This window comes from Trachemys scripta, chromosome 7 (genome assembly GCF_013100865.1).
Source record: "Trachemys scripta elegans isolate TJP31775 chromosome 7, CAS_Tse_1.0, whole genome shotgun sequence".
NCBI classification, from domain to species: domain Eukaryota; kingdom Metazoa; phylum Chordata; order Testudines; family Emydidae; genus Trachemys; species Trachemys scripta.
This window is the reverse complement of record NC_048304.1, coordinates 20,552,464-20,568,952: the sequence shown is the minus strand read 5'-3', so window position 1 is coordinate 20,568,952 and position 16,489 is coordinate 20,552,464. Positions and strand designations below refer to the sequence as shown.

At 45.3% G+C, this 16,489-nt stretch overlaps 1 protein-coding gene across 4 annotated transcripts in view; it reads right to left on the bottom strand.

Moving 5' to 3' along the window:
• The window catches only part of UROC1 (urocanate hydratase 1), a 77,156-nt gene extending 60,970 nt beyond the window's left edge, over positions 1–16,186 (bottom strand). For 3 of the 4 annotated variants that reach the window (XR_004646422.1, XR_004646421.1, XM_034775443.1), the window contains exons 1-2: positions 15,934–16,158; positions 5,711–5,841 (exon numbers count right to left, since the gene is read on the bottom strand). Coding sequence is in view for 1 of the 4 variants with exons in the window: in XM_034775443.1 (XP_034631334.1) it covers positions 5,711–5,841; positions 15,934–16,059 (257 nt within the window). In the remaining 3 variants the exon portion in view is untranslated. The other variant, XR_004646423.1, reaches the window with a different exon arrangement.
• Between the last annotated feature and the right edge of the window lie 303 nt (positions 16,187–16,489).

Below are 16,489 nucleotides of genomic sequence, written 5' to 3'. Positions count from 1 at the left end.
CTTTACTGACATAAGCAAGTTCTTATTACTCCTGATAGCCCTGCAGAACCAAGACAAACACAGCTGGATATTTCTGGTGCCCCATCACCTGAATTGTTTACTCTACCAATTACAGGGCCACTTAGTTATATCTGTGCAACTGCGCACAAGACAATGGGGCTTCACAGGTTTCACTGAGGGCACAGTTTGGCCTGCACCACCTCTATTATTTCTGCTCATGCTTGAGAAGAAAAGACTCCAGCTTGATTCTCCGTTCCTAGGTTGAGTTTGCAAGGCTGGCAGTTACGAAAAAAAACAACAACCCACATTTTCGTTTGATTCAGAAATCACTGAGGCATAATGTACATAGAATCCCACACTGATATTTCTACAGAGCCACTTTTCAGAGCAAGATCACTCTTCAAGGCTAACTACTGTAATTGTCTAATTGCTACCCTATGCTCTCCTCCCCACCAATTTGTTCTAAGACATCTAATATTATCCTTATAGTGTAAGCTCTCCAGGGCAAGGACTGTTTTTTCTTATATGCTTGTACAGGGCACAGCACAATGGGTCTGGGGCCTCTAGGGGTTAACCCAAATCAAATAATATTGATAATATTAGAAAGTGTAACCATTATAAAAAGGTTTCACTATTTTGCTTCCTCCTATTTCACAGGCAGAAGAGCAGTAATGGCCACTGGAAGGTCATTCTGGTAGGAAAGATAATGTGACATGTTTTACGTGTCTAAACCGTCTTTCTTCTATTTGCACAAAGACCCTTGATGGCTGGACTTTCACTTCATACAGAAAGACGTTTAATCTGGAAAGCTTCGGATGAAACCTGCCAGTTACATTCATCAGACATTGGCTGACCAACTTCTGACCCAAGACTGAAAATGTGTATTGTATAGATTTAGCAGCTACTCTCACTCCTTGGATGTATTTCCTTTCGTTTACCTGTACTCTGCAGGATAAAGAGGAAAATGTCTTGTAGTCACAGCCAAACTAGAAGGAAAGTCATTTTTAAAAAATGCATGGGGTTTCATTTGTTTGTGGGAATAACATAGCAAGTACTGGGTAACTTTAAAATAATTTATTACAACATAAGATTACTGGATACATATATCAAAGTTGAATACAGTTTGCACGGAGGTTGAGATAGATGTGATATCATAGATGTGGTTAGTTACCCAGACATCTGTTGGGGAAATAATTCAGCAGGGCACAGATTATTTAACAAGTTCTTGGAATGCATTGGAGACAACTTTTCACTGCAGAAGATGGAGAAAGTGACTAGGGGAGAGCTGTTCAAGTTGAATTCTGACAAATAGCAAGGAACAGGTTAGGAAGAAGGCAGCTTGGTTGAAAGTGATCATGAAATGATAGAGTTTGTGATTCTAAGGCAGGGGTGGGCAAACTAAGGCCCACGGGCTGGATCCGGCCCCTCAGGGCTTTGGATCCGGCCTGCGGGCTTGCTCTCGAGCGAGGGGGGGGGCAGAGGGCTCTGTTCATTGCCCTTGCCTCCAGGCACTGCCCCCCGCAGCTCCCATTGGCCGGGAATGGGGAACCGCAGCCAATGGGAGCTTCGGGGGAGGTACCTGGAGGCGCGGCAAGGGCAGCGCACGTGGAGCCCTCCGCCCCTCCGCCCCCGGGGCTGCAGCGTTTCCTGAAGCAGCGCAGGGCTGGGGTCAGGGCAAGCATGCAGGGAGCCTGCCCTGGCCCTGGTGTGCGCCGCTGCCACCCCAGAGCCTGCCCCCTGCCCCCCAACTCCCTGTCCTAAGCCCCCTGCCTGCACCTCGCACCCCTCCTCTGCCCCAATCCCTTGCCCTGAGCCCCTTCCTGCATACCGCACCCCCTCCCATACCCTGCACTCCCTCCCACACCCCATCCCCCTGCCCTGGCCCTGCATTCAATTTCCCCACCCAGATGTGGCCCTTGCCCCAAAAAGTTTGCCCACCCTTTTCCTAAGGAATGGTAGGAGGGAAAACAGCAGAATAAAGACAGTGGACTTTAGGAAGGCAGACTTCAGCAAACTTGGAGAATTGGTAGGTAAGATCCCATGGGAAGCAAGTCTAAAGGAAAAAGGAGTTCAGGAGATTTAGCAGTTTTTTAAAGAGACATTATTAAGGGGACAAGAGCAAACTATTCCAATACGTAGGAAAGATAGGAAGTATGGTAAGAGACCACGCTAACTTAACCAGGAGATCTTCAATGATCTGAAACTCAAAAGAGTCATACAAAAATTGGAAACTAGGTCAATACTGAAGAGTGAATACAAGAACAATACAAGCATGTAGGAAGAAAAATAGAAAGGCCAAGGGACAAAACGAGATTAAACTAGTTAGGGACATAAAGCGTAACAAGAAAACATTTTACCAAGACATTAGAAGCAAGAGGAAGACCAAGGACAAGGTAGTCCCATTACTCAGTGAGGAGGGAAAGACATTAACAGAAAACGCAGCAATGGCCAAAGTGTCAAATGGCTTCTTTGTTTCAGTTTTCACCAAAAAGATTAGCAATGTAAATGGGATAGGATCTGTGTCTAAAATAGGGAAACAACAAGTTAAGAGTTACTTAAACAAGTTAGATGTCTGACAAAATCCATGCTAGAATATTTAAGGAACTGGCTGAAGAGATCTCTGAGCCATTCACCATTATCTTTGAGAACTCATGGAGGATGGGAGAGATCCCAGAGGACTGGAAAAGGGCAAATATAGTACCTACCTATAAAAATGGGAATAAGTACAAACCAGGGCTTTATAGACCAGTCATCTTAACTTCAGTGCCCCAAAAGAGAACGGAGCAAATAATCAAACAATCAATTTGTAAGCACCTAGAGGATAATCAGGTGATAAGTAACAGTCAACATAGATTTGTCAGGAACAAATCATATTAAACCAATCTAATATGCTTCTTTGACAGGGTAACAAGCTTTGTGGGTAAGGGGGGAAGCAGTAGATGTGATATATCTTGTCTTTAGTAAGATTTTTGATACTGTAAGTAATCTAGGGAAATATAGCCTAGATGAACCTACTATAAGGTGGTCGCACAACTGGTTGGAAAACCACACTCAGAGAGTAGTTACCAATGGTTCACAGTCAAGCTGGAAGGGCATATCAAGTGGGGTCCCTTAGGGATCTGTCCTGGGTCTGGTTCTATTCAATATCTTCAACAATGTTTTGGACAATGGCATAGAGAGTACACTTATAAAGCCTGCAACAATACCAAGCTGGGAGGGATTGTAAGTACTTTGGAGGACAGGAATAGAATTCAAAATGATCTGGACAAACTGGAAAAATGGTTTGAAGTAAATAGGATGAAATTCAATAAGGATAAATGCAAGGTACTCCACGTAGGAAGGAACCGTCAACTGCATAAATACCAAATGGAAAGTGACTGCCTCGGAAGGAGTACTGCAGAAAAGAATCCAGCGTTATAGTGGATCACAAACTAAATATGAGTCAACAATGTAACACTGTTTTCAGAAAAAGCGAACATCATTCTGGGATGTATTAGCAGGAGTGTTGCAAGCAAGGCACAAGAAGTAATTCTTCCACTCTGCTCAGCACTAATAAGGCCTCAACTAGAGTGCCGTGTCCAGGTCTGGCCATCACACTTCAGGAAAGATGTGAATAAATTGGAGAAAGTCCAGAAGAGAGCAACAAAAATGATTAAAGGTCTAGAAAACATGACCTTCGAGGAAAATTTGAAGAAAAAAAGGGGGGGAGTTGTTTAGTCTGGAGAAGAGAAGACAGAGGGGGGACATGAAATACATAAATGGTTGTTATAGAGTGATAAATTGTTCTCCTTATCCACTGAGGACAGGACAAGAAGCAATGGGCTTAAATTGCAGTAAGGGAGATTTAGGTTAGACATTAGGAAAAACTTCCTAACTGTCATGGTAGTTAAGCACTGGAACAAATTACTTAGGGAGGTTGTGGAATCTCTGTTATTAGAGGTTTTTAAGACCAGTTTACACAAACACCGGTCAGGGATAGTCTAGATAATATTTAGTCCTGCCTCAGTGCAGGGGACTGGTTCCATAAGCAACCATACAATCCCTATTCTTAGATATCTGCTAACACAAAGAATGTTGCTATGTGAACAAGGATATTAATGAAACAGAAGCACGCTGACCCACATTCCATACGAAACACAAATAAACAAATGAAAACAAAGTGTGCCAGGTGGAAAAGAAAAGACTTTCTATTTTAGAGATTCAAATAAACTGTTATAAAAATGGAAAATGAAAAATAAACAAGCTATAAAAAGTATCTGATGCAATCAAAGAATTATTGACATTAGAGATGGAAATGATCCGGTGGGCCATCTAATCCAATCCCAGTCAGGGCAAGTTCGTCCCCAACTTTTTAGAGTTCAGTGCTTTGTGCTACCTAGAGTCCAATCCTGCAGTCCTATTCAGACTAAACTCCCAATGTCTTTAGCATGCAGTTTGTCTTAGTTTAGGTCTGCAGGATTTGGCCCCAGTCTCACGCTGAGACCTTGGAGACACAGTTGTTTGCACAAATCTGAGTGCTTTATAGTTACTTGTTTTATTTATTTAGATTTCTGTTAAGATATTAAACATGCCCTTGTTTGACACAAATTAGAACAATTAATCAGACTAGAAACAACAGCTGACCCTCCAGCAGGCCTTCAACAAAACTGCTCTGCTCCACAAACCTTTGCCCCTCTCCAAAAGCTTGAGTAAATATATTGCCCCTTACAGCACTCTCCAAATGTCAACAGGCCTAGTATATTTCAGATGAGGGTCAGGCAGCAGGTTCCAAAGCTGAGGGCCCCTGGTGGAGAATGCTCTACCTCTCTTTTAAATCAAGGGGGATCCAGCTCTGAAGCCTCCCCTATGTGGCATGAGGAGAGAGCCAGTCTCTCAAATAGGTGGATCCAAAGCCATTCAGGGCATTTGACTTCTCCCACTGATTCATCAATTGTTGGCTTCAACATTCCAACCGTCTATGGATTGAAATCTACAGTCTATAAATAATAACTGAGGAGTTTTCCCAGCCAACAGAATTTGGCTTCAGCACAAGCTGCAGTGCATATAAGACTTACTCCGAGTCCATACAATTGGGACTGTACTTCGGATGTTTGTGAAACACTACAAGCACCTCTGAATGTGGGTATTTGTCAGAGTTCAGTGGTGCATAGGCCTTGTGCAGTCTCTCTGCACAGGGATGAATTTTTCACCCCAAGTGTTTTACAAGCATTCCAGGAGCTTGAACTGATGATGTAAGACAGTGAAGTAAATGTCTCCAGAGTAGACCAGCTTTTAAATAAGGAGCACAGTATAATGAGCGATAGAGAGGGGAGGGTCTAGCTAGTGACCACCCACAAGGGTGCCCAATATTTCCCTTGTTGGACAGTGGGCCGCTCACTAATGCCAAGGGGAATTTCATGTGTCTAGAGAGAAATATAGAGCCCGGAATATGAAGAACCTCTGTTATGCAGCTTATGGGGCAGCATTCCAAACCTATGGCTGAGGCTCAATATAAACAAAGCTATTGTTTTCTAATTACATACAAGACACAATATGTATTCGTTTGATTGATTCATTTCATTACTATGTCTTGACACTGTTTCTAGATGGGCTTAAGTGAGGCCTCACTGGGGCATAGCCCTATGCACAGAAGTGAATTTCATATCCAGAGTACAACAAGCATGTCAGTGGCGACTGATTGCAATTCTGAAAAGTGCCCTCCCCACCTTACCTCATCTCAATTGCTGGACAGAATCTGTACATGTATATGTGGCCATACAGCTTGAGCTCTTCTGCAAATTCCAGCGCCAGCTCTTTATGGACTTCGGGTGGGAAATAACGCAAGGCATTTTGCAAAGCCAGCTGTCAAAGAAAAGGGTATGGGTAAAATGAAGGTGACGCTGTGGGTGGTTATCATAACAACATGAGCTTTATGAGATATGATGGGAAACCTGCCCAGATTGTAAGAGTATTCAAGGTTACTGCCCTTAAAAGAATAACAGCCCAAGAAGTATGAAAGCGGAGCATTTCCAATGATATTTCTTCATCCTAATCCTTGCACAAGCGGAAAAATACTCTGACTCAGATTCTCTGCTACGCCCGGTCTCCACCAACCACAGCAGTAGAGGGAGGGGAGGACAGCAAAGGAGCCATCTGAAGATAACCAGGCAGTAGGGTTCTGGCCACGCTTTTCCTGTCCCCGGCATCCCACTACACTCGGCCAGGAAGGCAGTGGTATAGGAAAGAGCTCTGCTGTCTCTAAACGAGTTGAGGGCTCCCTGAGACCAGGGAAAGCCTTAACTGTGGGGCTACAGCTAGTTTATGGCCCCTTTGCACCTCTGGAGTGGCACAAAGGGGCTAGATTGGGCTAGACAATCTGAGCCTCTGTTTATTAAGCAAACCCAACAATAGAGAGTAGAATAAGCTTCAGCTCAACTCAAAGGCAGCAACTATGGAGGGGAGGGATAGCTCAGTGGTTTGAGCATTGGCCTCCTAAACCCAGGGTTGTGAGTTCAATCCTTGAGGGGGCCATTTAGGGATCTAGGGCAAAAATCTGTCTGGGGATTAGTCCTGCTTTGAGCAGGGGGTTGGACTAGATGACCTCCTGAGGTCCCTTCCGACCCTGATATTCTATGTCTTCAGACTTTTGGTAAAGTTTCACGCATATGATGCTATGCACAGATGTTCAATAAATAACCATAACACCATGATGGGCAGTATTCCATTTGCAGTCTGGTGCAATTTCTGGTCTTTTTTATCTTCTCAATGTGCATATGTAATTCCCATTAATTTTAATGCAAGTATGGTATGTAAATCAAGTCAAGATTAGCCATAAATACTTGTGTGCCTAGTTTTTCTAAAGATGTTTGCCCATCATTTCTAACCCTTTACAGAAGAAAATGTTCACATTTTATTTATCTTTGTTCTTTGCTTCTGTAGGTCAAGTTATGATGGTGGAATTTTTAGGAACAATCCCACAGAGGGAGTAAAAAACCGGTAGACAGGTAAAAAACCGGTAGACAGGAGGCAGTTTCAATTTGTTATGTGCAAAATTTGCCCATGTGCAGAAGGTTTGCTCAAAATAGGACTTTAATGGGATTTAAGTGATGCATAGGTCTTGTTCTGGCTCTCTGCATAAAGATAAATTTCACTCAGAGTATACTCATAGCAGGATACCTACACTTGATAGTGGATTCTTGAAGGATCTCTCCCATTAAAAGTAACCACTAGATGTTTGTGAAATCCTCATAATGAAATGTAAATTCAAGGTTTTTCACATTCCTTACAAACTGGAAAATGGACTAATCTTCACAGAAAACCTCACTAAGGTCTGCATGTTATTTAGGCAAAACCAGGACCAATTTCAATTAAAAATGGACCAGTTTTTGAACAAAAATGTGAAAAAATAAGACTATTTTTCAGTAAAGGAAAACATATAAAATGTGTAAAACATACAGAATTTTGAAATTACTGGAAAATTAATTGTTGGAATGAATACAGCCATTTTCTCCAACATTGTAGGTGAGTGAGAGAAATTATACAAAATTTTGTATATTTTCTGTGAAATTTTAAACGCCAAAATAATCACTGCTGGGTGGCATTTTAGGCAAATCACGCATACTCTTCTTGATACTTATCAGAAATTTATTACTGTTCCATCAGTGAGAAAATCAAACTATGAATTGCTAAGGTTATTTAAAGCTATATTTTTGTGGAGTTATTTTATTTTACAGTTGTTCAGCACAGCTAGCCCGAAACAGCAGCAATTGCAGGAAGTGGCTGTGGATGTAAGTAGCGTTCGTTCTTGTAAGTCAGTACTGAACCAATTCTCCACTGTTGTGCTGGGGGCGCTGTGCTGCCAAGGGAGCTACTTTTCAGAAATGACAACAATGAGGTCCTGGCCTCTGGTGGGCATTGAAGATCTCACGGCACGTTCCATAAGAGTAGGGTTTTCACCCCGGTGTCAAGGGCAAATTCACATTACATGCTGCTTGCCTAAGAGTCTTCCTGCCTAAGTTCCAGTTGGATAAGTATTCTCCTCACTTTCCATCCCAAGCTATTGCAGAGTGAGTTGCTATGTATTATTATGCATTTGCTACAGTTTTCTCCAGTGGTGGGTGTATTTTCATATTAAACTGATTCCTGCACATGGAATCAAACTCTGCAGGCTGTGCTCAGGCACTGTATTCCCTCTGCCTGCAGAGATGTTGCCCACAGTTTGCAAAGCACATTGGTATCCTTTGAGATGAAAGGTGATACACATAAGCTATTATCTTTATGTAACGTTTTGTTAAATCATGTAGCCAATATGTATTCCACATTCTGGTCTATTAGAGCCATAACGAGGCCAAAGATTTTACAATCTTTAAAAGGCTAATTGCACACAAAGGTCACGAAAAAGATTTCCCACTTGCATTATAAATGGCAGCACTATCCAAGCTGCTTCCCGGTGAAGATAGTCTCAACCCATATTTAACTTAATAGCTTCATTTGGGTGATTTGTAGGGAGTGGAGATATAGTTTGCTTTAAGATCTGAGGAGATCACATCATCTCACCATGCCGGAGACTCTTGTTTTGGGGAAGGGGGGAATACAGCACATATACCCTGTGCTTGCGGCACCCTCTAGTGGTGGCATGAGGGAGTCATGGATGCAGATAATTTATCGAGAATGCGAACTGGAGTAGTGCAGTATGGGAATAATGGCGCTTAGAACAGAGGACAGTGAAAACTCACGGACTCAACCTAATTATTCTCAGCATAATCCTAGTTCTGGGAAAACAAGACACTTTGGCAAAAGCCCTTAAAAGCCATACAAACCCCAAGCCTTGGCCCAGTGGCAAATCTCTAGTTAACTTCAACGGGCCATGGTTTGGTCTTTATGGCTTAGAGTTCTCCAGCTAACTCACCACTTGAGCCTGCAAGCCTTCCACACACAAAACACCCTCTGGCTTCAATGAGAACTAGCATCCATAAGGGCTGCCAGAGAGACAAGATGATGACTATGTAAGAAAATGTTCTTGGCATAGGTATGCTTGCATGTGAGCACATAGGGTCAGATCCTCTTTGAGGTCAACAGAGCTATGACCATTTACATCAGCTGAGAATGTGGCCAATAAAATCCAGAGGCTGGAATTTGCCATTTTATTGACAGTACAAAAAGAAGAAAAAAAATCCATTCACTGGATGTAGAGAATGCAAATTATTTTTTCAAATTCAACTACCCCTCCTCCAGCTAGATAAGCAGTTGTTTTTCAAGAGCATGTTACTAGCGAACACAAAAATCCCAGCTATAATTAATATATGGTAAGGCTGAGTGGTTTTGTTAGTTGACATATCAGCTGCAGTCAGCCATAACTACAATGATTTAACTCTGGAGAGTTTCAAATGACAGGATAAATTATGCCACACACACACTCTTAAAAATAAAATACAATTATCTGGGATAAAATTCTGTGTGTGTGGCGGGGGGGAAATGTGTAACAGGAAAAGGGAAAATATTGCAACATTTGGAATTATGGCTGTGTTCTATGTTGACTATCAAGTGCTGGAGGAATGAAAATGTTATTTTTCTAACCTGGCTAGAGTTATTCAATAAATATCCTGCATTATTTGTAGTATAATGGGATTGCTAGAGATATTTTTACCTAATCTACAAATACAGTTTGATAAATTCAAACAGTTTAACATGTAAGTAAATACTAGAGCTGGGCAAATGGTGTGAAAACATTTTTGTGAATATCTGCTTGGATTTTTTTGGCTGAGCATATGCCTTATTTGTGTTCCCTTTCCAAGAGCATCCAAGTGATTGCGTTTTGTAATACAAACATTCATGCAAATGAATTCCAAAGTTGCATGTGCTTGTATTTGCAGAAACCAAAGTGAATTCTCAGCTGAAAGTATCTATACCAAAAGCACTAATATGTGCAGGGCTGGCTCCAGGCACCAGCCGACCAAGCACGTGCTTGGGGCGGCACCTTGGAAGGGGCGACCAATCTTGGGGTGGCGAGGGGCGCTCGGGTTTTTTTGGTTTTTTTTGGTTCAGTGGGGCGGCGCTCGAGGTTTTTTGTTTGTTTGTTTTTGTTTCAGTGGTGCGGCGCTCGGCGGGGGTTTGGGCGGCACGGCACGGCGCTCGGGGGTTTGGGCGGCACGGCGCTCGGGGCAGTGCGGCGCTCGGGGGGTGGGGGAGGGTTCGGCAGCCCGGCCTGGCCCAGCCCATCCCAGTGCTCAGGGGCGGGGGTTTTGGCGTCCCGGGCCAGCCCGGCACTCGGGGGGAGGCCAGGGGTTTCGGCGGCACAGCTCTCGGGAGGGTGGCGGGGGATTTGGTGGCCCGGCATGGCGCAGCCCAGCGCTCGGGGGGTGGGGGGGTTTGTCAGCGCTGGGGGGAGCTGCGGGGGTTTCGGCGGCCCGGCACAGCACTGGGGGGGGGGGGGGGGGGGTTTGGGGGGGGCGGCGCGGGGGGGGGGGGGTGTTACGGCGGGGCAGTGCTCTTTTTTTTGGCCTGGGGCGGCAAAAAAGTTAGAACCGGCCCTGAGTATGTGTGTCCAGAGAAGATAAGCAATACCATGTGGCTTATGTGACCAATCACAACTAAGCAGCACATCTTGAATTTTGTATGTTCCTTTCCTCTACATACTTAAATCCCACTAAGTCATCAAAATATGGAGCCTTGGCCTGGACCTTTGAATGGGAGTGAATTTCATCTATAATAAATGCATTTCTGGAAATCAGAATTTCCCTGTGATTATTCTGCAAGCAGAGAAAGAGATGAAGAGCCTGATTTTCAGAGATGCTTGGTACTTATGGCTCCTATTGACTTCATCTCACGGTGCAAGTGCTCAACGCCTGTGAAAATCAGGCTTTAACCTCACTAACAATGTATATGAAAGTCAATAGGTCTTATGCTCCTAAGTCACTTAGACTTTTTTTGAAAACCCCACCCTGAATTAATAATTTGTTGAGAGTATTTCAATCCAGTCACCTAAGTACAATATAAGAACTTGACCCAAAGTTTCCTTCTTAGACATGCGTGGTGGATCGTGACTAATATTTTACTCTCATTTTGAAGCACTCCACTAGCAGTTCATTTTTCTTGCTCAATAGAATTCACACGCCCCATTGTGTTCTAAGCAGAGCATGCCCCTGCTGTCATTTAAATAAAAGTGAATCCTTGCACTAACTTCAACAGGAGCCAGATAGCTTTCAATAGATCCCGCTGCAATTGGGAAACCAGGAATATTAGAACCTTTTTAATGGCTTTTCTTTCCTCCCTTCTAAAAGCCAGTATCTGGGTGTGGATTTATATGACTAGCCTCAGTTCATCCTCATAATAACACTATCAGCACTTTCCATTGGAGGATCTCAAAGCACTTTTCAAACATGAAGATGAAGCCTTGCAACCATATTGGGAGATAGGTCACTATTATTGTTACCATTTTACTGATGGGAAACTGAAGCCCAGAAAAGTGACACTCAAAGTCACATTGATTTCTTGGTTCCTTGTTCTGTTCTTTAACAATGAGATTAACTTTTCTTTCCTCCCATTTATCTTCTTTGGTGTTTATAAGGCATTTATAGTGGGATTATTCTCTGAAAAGTGATTGTAAAAATGAGATTGTGGGTTTCACGTGTTATTCTCTCTCAATAGCAGCCAATACAGATGACCTCAGTTTACAAGTAAAAGTGGATCTTTCTGAATGGCCATTGCTGTAAACTCCACGCAGGCTCTGAAAGTCCACCTTGTTCTTTATGGCTAAGACTTTCAAAAGCAGAAGCCTAGAGTTAGACTTCTCCTTCCATATGTTGATTTCTAACTCAGTGGCCTTATTTTCAGAAATGCTAATCAACCAGAAGCTCCCACTGAGGTCAAATGTCCTCCCGCTTCTCCACCGAGGTCAAAGGGAGCTGCTGGGGGCTCAGCAATTTCGCAAAAGGGGCCACTTTAGGCTCCTATTTTTAAAATTCTTGACCCATGTCTATTACATTATAACTACTAGCAAAGATACTCCAGTCAAAGCTTCCTGTTTGCAGATTGTTTAGCTTGACAGATGGAAGCGGAAGAACAGAAGACTTGAGCTTTCTGAGACGGGGAGGGAAAGACAGAGGATATGGCTGTTTCAAGCGCTAGGGCATGAAAGTGGAAGCAAGTGAGCTCAGGAAACAAAATAGGTCCTCAGAAATGGTTTGGTTTATCCAAGGAGATTAAAGATTGTATGGTAGGGAGAATTGTATTTCTTCTCAGCAAGCCCCAAGGCATATGGATTTTTCTAAATCTCACTTAAAGGCTTTATATTATTACCAGAAACAGAGGCACAAGAAAACAAAACATTGCAATGGCTTAGAATTATTATTGCAAATACAGAAAAACTTTGACTGAAGGGATACAAACATCCTCAGCAAGTATAAGTCACCATAGCTTCACTGACTCCAGACCAGCTGAGACGCTGGACTACTTTCTTCCATTGCTCATTAGCTATTTTTATTAGAAAATAAACGTATCATTGCATATAAAGAAAAATCTCCAGATAGTCCCAGCATTACACACCACTGGTAAAAGCTGAAATCCAGTCTCAAGGTTTTGAAACCACCTTGTGGAAAGACTATATTTTTTAGGCATGGAAGGCATTTGGGCTTTCGGGTATCAAATAAATACCAGCTGAGACTCTCAACCTGTTAGGAGTTTAAAGGTGGAGGATTAAAAGCCAAATAAATCAGAAAGGAAGCTTTTAAATCTTTAACAGGCCAATAAAAAATTCACAACCAGCCTGATCTTTTATTAACTGTTATTGATAAGGAGGGGAGAGAATAGGGTAGGATGCTGGAAACCAGATTGGGACTAAACCAATTCCACTGGGTTTGTTCCCAGAAAATACTTGACCTGAGGAAATAATGTGGAGTCCATGATCCATACTTTCCTCCTTGTGAGGTTATGGCGGGCAGGAAACTGTACTAGTTTCCATTCACAGAGTATCTGCCTCATAGGAGAAAAGGGGTCAGGATCTCTCCATGATAAAGAGAGCGGGTTTGGCCTGATAAAAGGTGAATATCTGTAGGTCCATAGAGATCTCGGAACATCTATGGAGACCATATGCCTCTGCACTGCAGCTCCACTGATCTCCCATCCTCCTGGCAGCAGGGCTCCTTCGAGAGCCACGCAGTCATTAATTCCCCCACCTCCATCCCATGGCTGTGCTGTAATAGCCAAGGAGAACATTCCTCAGCAACAAATGTTGCTCAAAATAGCATTCATTCCTAATTGGATCTCTCATGGTTGTTCCCTGCTTGTTCCAAATGCCCCTGATGTCTCAATCCTTAGAGGTTGGGTTTCCATAGAGTCCCAAGGACTTGGGGAGAGATCGGAGATCTGGATCTCCCCAGGTATGCACCTCCACCCCAGCTGGTTTTTAACTATTTTGGTTCCTCCTTGCTTGTGGAAACGGACAGAAAGAATCTGACCTCAAGTGCCAATTCACCACTCACCTAAGCAGGTGTAACACCAAAAAAGTCTATGAATTTGTGCCTACTTTCACCAGCTGTGAATGTGTCCCTGTGTGTCTAGCATAGCAGGGGGCGGGGGGGGGAGAGGAAACGTACAATGTTATATTATTATTGCTATTATTATCTGATGAAACATGGTCTTTCAGACTATTAAGGAACCCACTTGCTGCCCTTGAACACGCAAAACTCCTATTGATTTTTGTTTTAATGTAACTTCTCTACTATAAAAAAAATTTTAAATCTCTAATAAGGATTCAGCCTAACGATTACTTAACAGTGCAAATTACTTAGTCAAACAAAAAAAAGAGAATTGCACAACCAAGAAGAAATCATTAACTCAAACCCTTGAAGTCGGTGCCGCGGCAGAGAATACCATGACGTTTCTGATTAGGCTTTTAAATATATTTCCCCCTGTAACATCTTAAAATGCAAAACCAAAAAGGAAAGTATGTGGATGGTTTGTAAACAGGTGTTGATCTTCCATACTTTGCATTGATCAATTTTGTGGGCTAAACCTTGTACACATACACTAGGGTGGGGCGGGCAAACTTTTTGGGCCAAGGGCCACATCTGGGTGGGGAAATTGTTAGGGTTACCATACATCCGGTTTTTCCCGGACATGTCCGGCTTTTCGGCAATCAAACCCCCGTCCGGGGGGAATTGCCAAAAAGCCGAACATGTCCGGGAAAAATACCGGCCGGGCACTTCCTCTCCCGCGGCTGCTCTGCTTCTCCATGGACTCAGACTTCGGCTCTGTTTAAGAGCCAAGCTGCCCGAGCCAGCGCTACCGGCTTCGGGCAGCCCCTGTGCCTCCGGACCCTGCGCCGCCGGAGCAGAGCAGCTGGAGCCAGGGAGGAGACGTGCCCGGCCGGCGGCTCAGGGTCTGGAGGCAAGGGGGGCTGCCTGAAGCCGGTAGCACTGGCTCGGGCAGCTTGGCTCTTAAACAGAGCCAAAGTCTGAGTCTGGGGAGGAGCAGAGCAGCTGGAGCCAGGGAGGAGAAGTGCCCAGCCGGGGGGCGCAGGGTCCGGAGGCATAGGGGCTGCCCAAAGCCCGAGTGCTACCGGCTTCATGGTTTGCCAAGCAGCCTCCAGACCCTGCGCCCCCGGCTGGGCGCTTCCCCTCCTTGGCTCCAGCTGCGCTGGGGAAGCGCCGGCCGGGGGCGCAGGGTCTGGAAGCTGCCCGGCAAACCATAAAGCCGGTAGCGCTCGGGTAACCCTTTTCGCGTGGCTGGGAAGGAGGAGGGGGAGTTAGGGCGGGGACTTTGGGGAATGGGAGGGGAAAGGGTGGAGCTGGGGCAGGGTCAGGGGTGGGAAAGGGGCGGGGCTAGGGCCTGTGGAGTGTCCTCTTTTTTTATTTTTTAAATATGGTAACCCTAGAAATTGTATGCAAGGCCGGGGCAGGGGGTTGAGGTGCAGAGGGAGTGTGGGGTGTGGGAGGGGGTGCGGTGTGCAGGAAGGGGCTCAGGGCAAGGGATTGGGGGCAGAGGAGGGGTCCAAGGTGTATGAGGGGGCTCAGGGAAGGGGGTTGGGGTGCAGGAGGGGTGCAGTGTGCGGCAGGGGACTCAGGGCAGGGGGTTGGGATGCACAGGGGTGCGAGAGAGGGCTCAAGGCAGGGAGTTGGGGTTCAGGAGGGGTGCGAGGTGCAGGCAGGGGGCTTAGGGCAGGGAGTTGGGGGGCAGGGTGCAGGAGGGGTTTGGGCTGCAGGGTGGCAGCGGCGTGCACCGGAGCCAGGGCAGGTTCTCTGTATGCTTGCCCTGTCCCTGGCCCCGCGCTGCTCCAGGAAGCGCTGTGGCACCTGGGGGGGGGGGGGGAGGAGGTGGGGTGGAGGGCTTCGCGTGCACTGCCGTTGCCTTGTCTCCAGATACTTCCCCCGAAGCTCCCATTGGCCGCAGTTCCCCGTTTCCTGCCAATGGGAGCTGGGGTGGGGGGGTGCCTGAACGCAAGGGCAACGAACAGAGCCCTCTGGCCCCCCGCCCGAGAGCAGCATGGGGCCTGGGGCGCCACGGGGGGCAAGCTGCGGGCCAGATCCAAAGCCCTGAGGGGCCGGATCCGGCCCGTAGGCCGTAGTTTGCCCACCCCTGCACTAGGGATTTTTTTTTTAAAGGAGATGCTCATAAAATGTCCAGTGAAAAGTGCTGGATTGACAGCTACAGAGCCAAAAGTCCCCTATTTATCCCCAGAAAGCACCAAAAACCGCTATGCAAGCTGCTCCCACACTGCCCCACCGACGCGTCTCAAGCTTTTCTTTGGGGAGAAGCAATGAGGTGGAAAGCAGACAAGTCCCCATGGCGTTGTCTGTTAGCTGACAGCTCAGTGATATTAAAGCAACAATGAAACTTATTTAGTGACCTTGTACTTTGGCCCCCAAACCCTGTCGAGCATTTGAGGCAGAAGCCCTGCTGCTTTGGTGGCTAGTATCTGGTGGGAAGGAAGGCTTGGTCTGGCAAAGCCCGTGTTACCTTTTCTTCCTGAGCGGTGAGGTTGGGGGTTCTCACAGGCGCGTGAGGCACTCCTTTCTTTCGCCCTCTGTTTTCCAGCAGGGGATGTAGTGGAAGTCCCCCACAAATTTCCTCCAGGCTAGACATGTCTGCTAGGGAAATAGGAGATGAAGAAAAGGCTGGTTCAAGGGGAATGAGACGTGGAAAGGGAGGAGTGTGAACACCTGGGATGTGCAACAGCTATGAAATCACCTCAGAGAGAACAGCCTGTTCTCACACACCTCCTCACACTGTGAGATCCCATTGGTTCTTCCCTCCTCCCCCTAATAATGAATCATTTACCAGTTTGCTGTTTATTCTCTGGATTTTTTTTTTTTTTTTGCAGCTGCTCTGATAACACTTTGGGGTACATTTGGCCCAATCCTACATCCTTTGCACACCACAAAGTCACATTGCCTTCAATGCAAAGTAAGGCTGATGGACTTCAAAAGGAGATTTGCCCGAGTAGCGATTCTATGATTTGTGCCTTTACCCATCTATAATCTCATAACTGAATATTGGGAGCTTTCTCTTTCAC